This window comes from Nuphar pumila, unplaced genomic scaffold, assembly GCF_984573655.1.
Source record: "Nuphar pumila unplaced genomic scaffold, dmNupPumi1.hap1.1 HAP1_SCAFFOLD_819, whole genome shotgun sequence".
Classification (NCBI taxonomy): domain Eukaryota; kingdom Viridiplantae; phylum Streptophyta; class Magnoliopsida; order Nymphaeales; family Nymphaeaceae; genus Nuphar; species Nuphar pumila.
In genome coordinates this window covers 1-9,494 of record NW_028323500.1, presented here as the reverse complement: position 1 = coordinate 9,494, position 9,494 = coordinate 1, and the positions used below count along the sequence as shown (strand labels likewise).

At 56.6% G+C, this 9,494-nt stretch overlaps 1 protein-coding gene and 2 pseudogenes across 1 annotated transcript; 2 read left to right on the top strand and 1 right to left on the bottom strand.

The window, feature by feature from the left end:
- Positions 1 to 1,526: 1,526 nt before the first annotated feature.
- LOC149809735 (ABC transporter I family member 20 pseudogene) lies at positions 1,527 to 3,720 on the top strand (annotated as a pseudogene).
- A 200-nt stretch (positions 3,721 to 3,920) lies between these two features.
- On the bottom strand, positions 3,921 to 5,267 carry LOC149809734 (uncharacterized; annotated as a pseudogene).
- Positions 5,268 to 6,917: 1,650 nt separating this feature from the next.
- LOC149809733 (uncharacterized) lies at positions 6,918 to 8,841 on the top strand. The gene is made up of 2 exons (XM_089994645.1): positions 6,918 to 8,258; positions 8,353 to 8,841. The coding sequence occupies exons 1-2, from the start codon at positions 6,918 to 6,920 to the stop codon at positions 8,839 to 8,841; spliced, it is 1,830 nt and encodes a 609-aa protein (XP_089850771.1).
- Positions 8,842 to 9,494: the final 653 nt, after the last annotated feature.

Below are 9,494 nucleotides of genomic sequence, written 5' to 3'. Positions count from 1 at the left end.
TCCGCGCCTCTGTCACAATGCTGAGACCCCTCGGGCCAGCTCCTGCCACGTGCCTCACATTCATGATCACCTGACCGGTGGGCACCATTCTCTAAAGACAACCCCATGTGCAGCTCGCTGATTACTTACAGGGGAGCCAGACAGTGATGGCCTGCACAGGACCACCAGCCTCGCGATGGGCAGGCTTTGCCAGCAATCTTGCACTGCCTCCACTGCATGCCAAGGCCAGGAGCTGAAATGCCCCTTTACATGATCATTTACAAATGAAATCCGCTTGTTGACATTCTGGGATGTTTGTGGAATGTCCAAATGACGTTTCCAGCTGGACTGTTTGCAACCTCTCTGAGCGGTATCACACAAACCCTGGTCCAACCGTGCGCGAACAAAGGCAAGCGGCGAGGCATACCGATTTCTCGGATCTTCTTTATTCATTGGTGAACATTGGTAGCCGTGAACTCAAATCAGTGATGAGTTTTCTAATACATGTTCCCATGCTTCCGTTGCGGTAACAGCGATAACGACCACGTCCGCACCGTGCACACCAATCATGGCATTTGCGGCGCATGATGCATCTAAAAAACAATTCAAGCAACTCATATGTGTTCACATAACGCCCTGGCACGCATGAGGCACACCTTTGAGTTGCGCTCATCAGCCGCACGTTATGGCGCACGTCTACTCTCTCAAAACCTAGCGCATAGAATTGAATTGTATTCTTGATACAACACGAACTCTTATGTTAATATTAAGATTATGATGTTTCAGACAAGCGTGTCTAGCATCGGTGACCGATGGACGAAATCAAGAGTTTACTTTGCGAGGGCTCGCTGCGAATCAGTTACAATAATTGGATACCTCATAGAGATAAGGTGCATGATCATGTAAGCAAGAAGCAAAATGCAATCTCTGCTTACTTTGCAGATTCGCTTGGTGGATCAAGGGGCAGAAGGCGTTGGCATGTCCCTGCTGATCATCACCACGTGACCATTTCATGACACGTCGCACGAGGGACCCAGCGCCCGGGCGTATTGTCCCCGGGCCTGGGCCGAGTTGAACAGGCCCGTCCATAGCAACCTGACTTTGTCCATCGACGCCTGAGGGTTATGTGTCCAGGCGATTGGAACGTGCCAATGTCGTCCACCCGTGTCCACGCTCACCAGGCAAGCCACGGACTCTTACATCCACAGCAGTTCCTCCACGATCGCACCTGCGTTGCGCATACATGCGTGTCTCGGTACGATGTTGGATTTTGTGTCGGTGGGAGCGGTTACCCAATGTGGTGCTTTGCAGCGGTAGGTTCCTTGTGCCGACGAGGACGAGGGCAACTTAGTGCCAGGGTGCCCTCGTGGGCACCTGCAGGTGCCTATCTACGATCCGGGGCTTCGCCAACCATGGTACAAACCAGAGAGTAAGCTGAAGTCCATAGGTATCAAAAACTGCTTACTTGTCCATTGAACTTCAGTGATCAAGTCTGTTTGGTTAATTCATCACTTTCGTTGTGAGGGTGTGAATCTGTCTGTATCGACATGCCTGTGCCGGTTGCTATCACCAACCCTGGTGGAAAGGGAAATGTCGCACATCAAAACAAGTCTCTTTCCTGCTCTTCTAGCTTGTTTGCCAACTTGTCAGAAGCTAGCGCAGAAGCTGGTCTCAAGGCTCAGCAAGCTGAGCAAGCGCGGAAAGGCAGGCAGGCCATAAACGGTTCAGCCTCTTCAGAAACTGCACCGGATGGTGGAAACAGTGCAGGTATCGTAACACGCGGCTCCGAAAGTTCCGTTAGCGTCAATCACTTGGACTTCCATTGGACTGGAGATGACGGGTTACCCCTGCCAGGTTTGCCCCTTCGCAAAGCCTCTGCGAGACACAATAATCGCGCGCGGAGCAGCTCTGGAAGTCACTCATAAAGTTATGTGGAAGACTGCTTGTTTTCCGCGTGCAGTTGGTAACTCACAGCCCACTTGCTGCGCTGAGCGAGGTGTGGTGCAAGACTGTAGCTATCTGACGATACGTGGCCCTCAGGAACATGAAATGTGCGCCTGCGCATGTGTTGCCTGACAAACGACAAGCATGGTCACTCAACTTATACGTGCGTGTTTTTTCCTTTAATGCAAATGGGATGGGTTCCTCCTTTCCACTCATCGAGGAATCGTAGTCCTCGCCCAATGCAGATAGGTTCTGTGCAGGGCCAACGTGCCTTCAGGACGTGAACCTTGACCTCCAGCCAGGCAGCCGTATGCTACTGCTAGGAGCCAATGGCGCAGGCAAAACAACGCTGCTACAGATCCTAGCTGGCAAGCACATGGTACCGAAAGAGCAGGTCCACATCCTAGGCCAGCCCCCATTTCACACAGTGTCTCTAACCACAACAGGTCGCCTGAGCTACATTGGAGGCAATTGGGAGCGGGACATTGCTTTTGCGGGCTATTCTGTGCCTTTGGCAGGAGACTTCCCTGCGTCTCAGATGCTCAACTCCATACCCGGGGTTGACCAAGCTAGGAGGAGGAGGCTAGTGCAAGTTCTCGACATTGACGAGGAATGGCGCATGCACCTTGTTTCAGATGGGCAACGGCGCCGGGTTCAAATTGCGTGCGGCCTGTTGCGTCCTGCTGACGTGCTGCTTTTGGACGAGATCACGGTATGTGTTTTGGGCACGTTTCTTGACATTTGCGATGGACTTGTTTGATCTTCACGTAGGGAACCAAATCACAAACACAACAACAACAGAACCCAGGTGTCTGGGTCACGAACTCCAGCGTGGAAGCGACACATAATTCTGCAGTTGAGTGCATCGCTTTATCGAACAATGTTGAGCACATGTGTCCAACTTCCCCCTATCCGCAATGTTGAAAGCGTCCAAGCAGGACCAATACCGAGCTCGGAGGGTCCGTGACGGCATGTTCTTATTCTCATCGAAGAAAGTTATCATGTATGCTTCACGATGCAAACGACCCAAACCAAGCTTCAGGAAAACCGCATTGTGCCACTATATTGACCTTGGTAACCGCCACATTTCATTGATCAGACATGATGTGGGAGTTGCCACTTCATAGCAGTGGAGTTGACTCACTTCGCATGTTGAGATTTGGAGAGTTGGTAACATGTGAGACGACAGTTTTGCTCCAGGCAACGTTGTTGACAGGTTGCCTTGTTAGATTTGCGACTTTGCCAGTCGCATACCATTGCATTGTTTACAAATGAATCCAGGTCACGTTTCGCGAAGTATGAAGATCGACCAATGAGAACCCACCCTTCGTTAATGCTGGCGTCCTTCCTGTTGATAATATATCATGTCTGGGATCTGTGAGACTGGAAGTGAGACGGGAAGTGAGATAGTTTGTATGCACGACCGTGTAGGTTGACCTGGACGTCTTAGTCCGCGAGGACCTGATGGACTTTTTGAAGGACGAGTCCGAGACGCGGGGCTGCACCATCATCTACAGCACCCACATATTTGATGGACTGGAATCCTGGCCGACGCACATCGGCTGGATGGCTGGCGGAGGAATTGAATCCGTGCAGAAGGCGCAGGACATCCAGAGCTGCAATCTGGCATGCTCATGGAATGGTGTAGAGCAGTTCTTACTGCGGCACTACAAGCTGCGCGCAGCCAAGATGCAGGAAGGGCAGAAGTTGCCTCACCCTGAGGCCAAACCATTCAAGTATCTGACAAACAATGGATACGGCGCAGGTCGCATGAATACGACCTTGGCTTCGCGGTGATACAATGCGCATGTAAACACAGTCTTGCGATGTACGAGGCAGTGTAGCGCCATACAGATTGTGGCCTCCAAGCCACCTTGCAGTATGACATGCATCATGTTCTCTAGCTCTCGTCGCGCCCATGGTAGGTGCAACTTGACACCGTGGGAAGCCTGGTTTAGACATGACACAATCCAAAAGGCAATCACCAATCACCTTGGTCAATCTCGCCAAGTCACATACACATCATCCGTCCTAAAGCGTTGGGTGACGGTGGTCTCTGACATGGGTGTAACTGCACCCGCTTTGAACGCGATCAGCCCTGGCCACGCAATCATGGCCCCATTGTCTACACAGTACCGCTCATCGGTGGCATACAAACTACCACCACGCTCAGAGCACATGACCCTCATCATCTCCTGAAGCCGCACATTGCAGCCCACGCCCCCCACGATCAAGACATCCTTAGTGTTGACATGAGCCATGGCGCGCTCTGTAATCTCCACCTGCACAAGCGACATTGCCGTCATTCAAGTTTTGCAAAACAGACATTGACGAGCCGCAGCTCAGGCCCCCACAGCGACACAAAAGGACAAAGGCATATGCATCCTTTGCACAGACGCATGTCTCTGCTGCCACACACCGAAGGGAATGCTCCATGCAGCAAGCGCAAGAACGACAACGCATCTGAGTGGCACTGATCTGGAAGGGGGGGATGGCAACCAGAAGAAACAACTGTGATGAGTGTTGGCAGTAGCTATGATCGTACTGTGGACATCAAATTCCAGTCCTCCAAAGTGCTAGCACAGAATGTACACTGCGGGAAGGAGATGCTCATCGCCGCGACACTTCCGCACCAGTTGTATGGGGCGTTTTTCAGAACAAAAAGCACCTAGCTAACTTCCTATATGCATGAAATGCTGTTAACACAGATGGTGGAGACATGTGAAGATGAACATCATCAAACTAGGAAATGCTGCTATCACCGATTAGCGAGGAAGATAGGCAGGCCGCACCAGCATCGCGAAAACTGTCTCTTGGAGCGAGAAACAGAGATCTTCGCGTGTCGCCGAGCCACCTGCCATGAGCTCAGGGCCCTTCTTCTCGATGAAGCTGATGAGGCCCGAGAACGACACATCCATGCCCTTGACAACGTACGGCAGCTCGATGAACTTGCTTCCCGTTTTTGCGAGCTGCTCAATGTTGTAGCCCGGGCTCGGGTCGTTTGATAGCTTGAGGACCCGCGCAAAACGGTCCAGCGCGTTTCCAACTGCAATGTCGATCGTCTCGCCAAAAATGCGGTAGCGTTTGTCTGAGTATGCAATGACTTGGGTGTTCCCCCCGCTCACGTAGAGCACAACTGGGTCATCTGCACCGCACACCACTCGGCCCATCTCTATGTGCCCTGCATGCACAGCCCTGTCTGAGCGCAAAGCACCAGTGCCGCATGAAGCTTCCAGTATACCTGCACAAGGACAGCAAAAAGCGAGGCTGGTTAGAGGCTTGGGGTCGACAGCTGCTTTGTGCACAGTAGAATTTCTATGTTGTTGCCTGCCGGCCCAGTACATGTGGGCATGATGAGGTGTTGCGGATCATGTGATCAGCGATAGAGCGATGCATCTTAAAGCTGTTGTTGTGTCCGTGGCATTCCCGGCATCAAAGTCCTTGAGCAACGGAGACACAAATTCGTATTCCCTTGTCATGAAATGAATTGAACGCGCCAGCCCAAAGAAGGCGGCGCCGACAACGGGCGAGACAGCCAGGGCTGATCTTGCGCCTGAACATCGTATTCCCTAGTATAAGTGCTTGTACTGTGGTACTCTAGTTTATAGATAGTCTGCGATAGTGATCTCATGACTCATCTGTGATGCGCCTGCTTGCCCTTCTAGCTTGCCTGCTCTGTTTGCATGCTCGCCCTTAAGCGGAACTCGCGAGGCTTGTCTCAGGTTTTTTGTTTCGAGCTACTGTATAGCTCGAAATAGACCTCCTCCGCGGTTAGCCGTGGCTCCCTCCTCGTAGGTGTTGTTATTCCAGTTGTGTGCATACATCAGGTGTGTGCTTAGCAGCTAACTTCGAACAATCCGTTGGTTCGACCACGTTTCACGTCCGTCGACATTGTATCTTGATCTTTTATTTGATGCTTTTCTCCTTTCTTCTCGTCTTCAACTTTGTTGATTCGTTTTCTTCTGCCTGTCGTTTGAATGGTTTCGCAAGCCGAGCGCAGCGAAGCGTTTGCGCAGCAAATCACTGAACTCCAGGCTGCTCTTGCTGCGCATCAGGTTTCGCAGCAGCAGCAGATCGAACAGCAGCAGCTCAGGTTTGACCAACAGCAGCTGCACTACGACCAGCAGCAGGAACATTTTCAGCAGGTGTTTGAGGCGTTGCAAACCCTCCAACCGCAAACTTCTGCACGCAGTGAGCAAACTTCCGACCTTGTCGATTCGCCCGCTCCTGTTGCAGCTCCCGCCCACCGATCGCCACCACCCCTGACCATCCAGCCACCCACGTGGGTTTTACCTGCTCCTGCGTCACACCGCGACGTGCCTCACTGGACCAGTGTGTACCCTTCCCCCACGACGCCACTCCCCACGTCACCCCCACGAATCTCCCATTCGACTACGCTGTTTACCATTGTGTCGACGGCAAGCAGCAGTTGTTCCTGGGTTTCCCGGTCGTAGCCTGTGCGCAGGAGCTTGACCACGTCAGCCCCTATCAGCTCGGTCAGTTTACCCACCGCGGCGTCCCCCGTTTCTGCCCCCCTGCTCTCACCGACCGCCGCAACACCCTTGCCCGTGCTCAGCTTCTCAAGGAGTCACAGCCAAAAGCGTTTGAACTGCAGTGCCTTGGATCTGCCGTTGCTTGGCAGCACGCCATCGTCCGCGGCTTTCGTGCTCTCCTTGACCAGCGGGCGTCCATCCCCGCCGACACCCTCTTCGCCCAGCTCGAGCTCGGAGTTGGCGCCTTCGAGCTCAACCTCGCCAACCAGGTTGGTTGCCTCAAATACCTCGGCCTGGCTGGCGACGAACAGCTCTGCGACCCTGCCCTTTGCTCGGGCATCATCACCCAGGTAGGCAACCGCCAGCCCACAACCCCCTCCTCACTGCCCGGGTTGATGTTGACCGGGTCGCCTTCGACGTCTCCACCGAGCTCACCACTGAGCACGCCAAGCAGCTCACCAAGCTGCAGGTGCGCGAGGCGGTCGCGAAGCAGCGCGAGTGATGTGTTGGAACGCACCCCTCGCACGGTGTCCTCGGACGGCCACCTGCATCGCAAGACTTCGGCGATGGGATGCTTGGCGCGAGATCGGTGCGTCGAGCGAGGTCCTGAGCTGGATCGAGGCGGGCGTGGGGATCGAGTGGGCAGACAGACCGCCTGCCCCTTTCCACCATGGCAGTTGTGCGGTCCCGCCGGACGCGGCGAGGGATTGGGACGCTCTGGTCTCGCGCCTCCTCTTGGTTGGCGGCCTCGAGTATGCGCTGGACGAGCGGTTTGTGTCTCGCGCCTTCTTGGTCCCCAAGAAGAACGGCGGCTGGCGCCTGGTGGTGGACCTGCGGTGGCTCAACTCTCACTGCGTGAAGCAGTCGGTGCAGTACGAGACCCTCAAGTCCCTCCGCCGCTTCACGATGCGCAGCGCCTGGATGGTGAGCTTCGATCTGCAGGACGGGTATTACCATCTTGCGATCAAGGAGGAAGACCGCAAGTACTTCACGTTCTGCGTGAACGGCGAGTGCTATCGCTGCGTCGGCCTGCCATTTGGCTGGACGGCCAGCCCGCGGATCTTCACCAAGCTCATGCGACCGGTTGGGCAACTGCTGCGGAACCTGGCGACGCCGACGCCCGGACGGCTGGGTTGCCCACCGCAAAAAACGCCGCCGCCACACCCTGCGCGTCCTCCCATACCTCGACGACTTCCTGCTCGTCGCACACTGCCCAGAGGCTGCAGCGAGCGCTGCTTTCCAGCGAAGCAGCTCTTGTCCAGCCTTGGGCTGTGTTGGAACGACAGCAAGTGCGTGTGGGCCCCGACGCAGTGCCTGGTGCACTTGGGGCTGGAGGTGGACACGCGCAGGGGGGTGTTCCGTGTGGACGTGCGACGGCGCAACACCATCCGCACTGCCGCTCGCAACCTCCTGTGCCGCTCGTCGGAGTTGGCGCGCATGGTCCGTGTGCGCGACCTGGCGGCGCTTTGCGGCAAGGCGGTGTCTGTGCAGCTGGCGGTGCTGCCGGCGCGCTTTTATCTGCGCAGCCTGTACGACGCCTTGGTCACGAAGACCAGTTGGGCGAGCCGCGTGCGGCTCTCCTATCGCGCGGTGAAGGACTTGCAGTGGTGGGCGCAGCTGCCGCAGCGATGGAATGGTCGTCCCGTCGAGCTGCCGTCAGCGGAGGCGGAGCTGCATGTCGACAGCAGCAGCTACGGCTGGGGTGCAATATTCAACTCGATGTTCCACGCCCACGGCTTCTGGCGGGTAGCCTCGCCTGCGCACATCACGCTGAAGGAGCTGCGCGCCGTGCGCCTCGCGTTGATCAGCTTTCGGGAGCACGCTGCCGACAAGTGCATCCTGGTGCACGAGGACAACATGGCTGTGTTGGCGGCGTTGTCCGGGCTGTGCACGCGCTCGCCGGAGATGATGGCCGGAGCTGCGTGAGTTGTGGCAGCTGCTGACCTCGGAGCGCATCGAGTTGGTGTGCAAGTACATCAACACGCACGTGAACCCTGCAGATCCCGTCAGCCGCATCCGACGGCCCGAGGACTATCAGTTGGAAGGGGCAGTGTTTGTGAGCCTCGACGAGCGCTGGGGCCCACATACCATCGATCACTTCGCGGCAGCGCACAACACGCTGTTGCCTTTGCGGAACTCGGAGCTGCACGAACCTGGCTCGGCGGGCGTCAACGCGTGCGCTCAGTCGGACTGGGCAGCTCACAGCAACTGGTGCCACCCGCCTGTGCGATTGCTGCCGCAGCTCGTCCAGCACCTGCGTCGCACGGGGGCCGCGGCCACGGTTCTGGTTCCGCATTGGCCGGCGCAGCAGTGGTACGCCGCCTTAGTGGGGCTGGCGGACGAGGTCGTCCACTTGGCGCCGCGCAGCCCGAGTCTTCTGCTCACGCCCTTTGCTCGTTTCCAGAGTGCAAGCGCTGGAGCATGATGGCAGTGCGCGTCTCATGCACACCTACGCCCGCCCCACGGGCTGCCTCATGAGCGGCGTCCCCTCCGATCGCTTCTCCTCCCTCCTTCCTCCCCACCTCGCTGCCGCGGCCTCAGAGCTGCATGCTGCCTCGCTGCGTGCCTCGTCGCAGCGTGCCATTGCGTCAAAAGCGCGCCAGTATGAGTTGGCGGTTGCGCAGCTTGGGCTCGGCGACCCCTACCCGGTGCAGGACCACAAGGTGTGGGCATTCGTTGTCTGGCTGCGCGACCGCGGCACCGTGCATCCTGCCGCGTTTAAGCAGTACGTCTCTGCCGTGGCGACGGTGGCGAGCAGTGGGTGCATGGGCCCGAGGTGGCCTCCATCATCGCCGGCTGCGTGCAACTCCTGCGACCGGCACTGGACGTGTGCAAGCGCGGCTACTTGCCGGCGTCTGTCGCATTGCAGGTGTTGCGGGCTGGGGACGCCTCAAGCGACCCTGGCGACATGCTGGCCGCTCTCGTCGTCCAGTTCTGCTTCATCTTCTTCAGCCGCGGTCACACCGCGCTGGCGTTGCTTGAGGCGGATGTGACGCTCTCGGACGACGACGTGTCGCTGGTGGTGACGGCGTTTTCCCACAAGGGAAAGTCGGCCGCCGAGTCGGCGCGGGTCCCCCG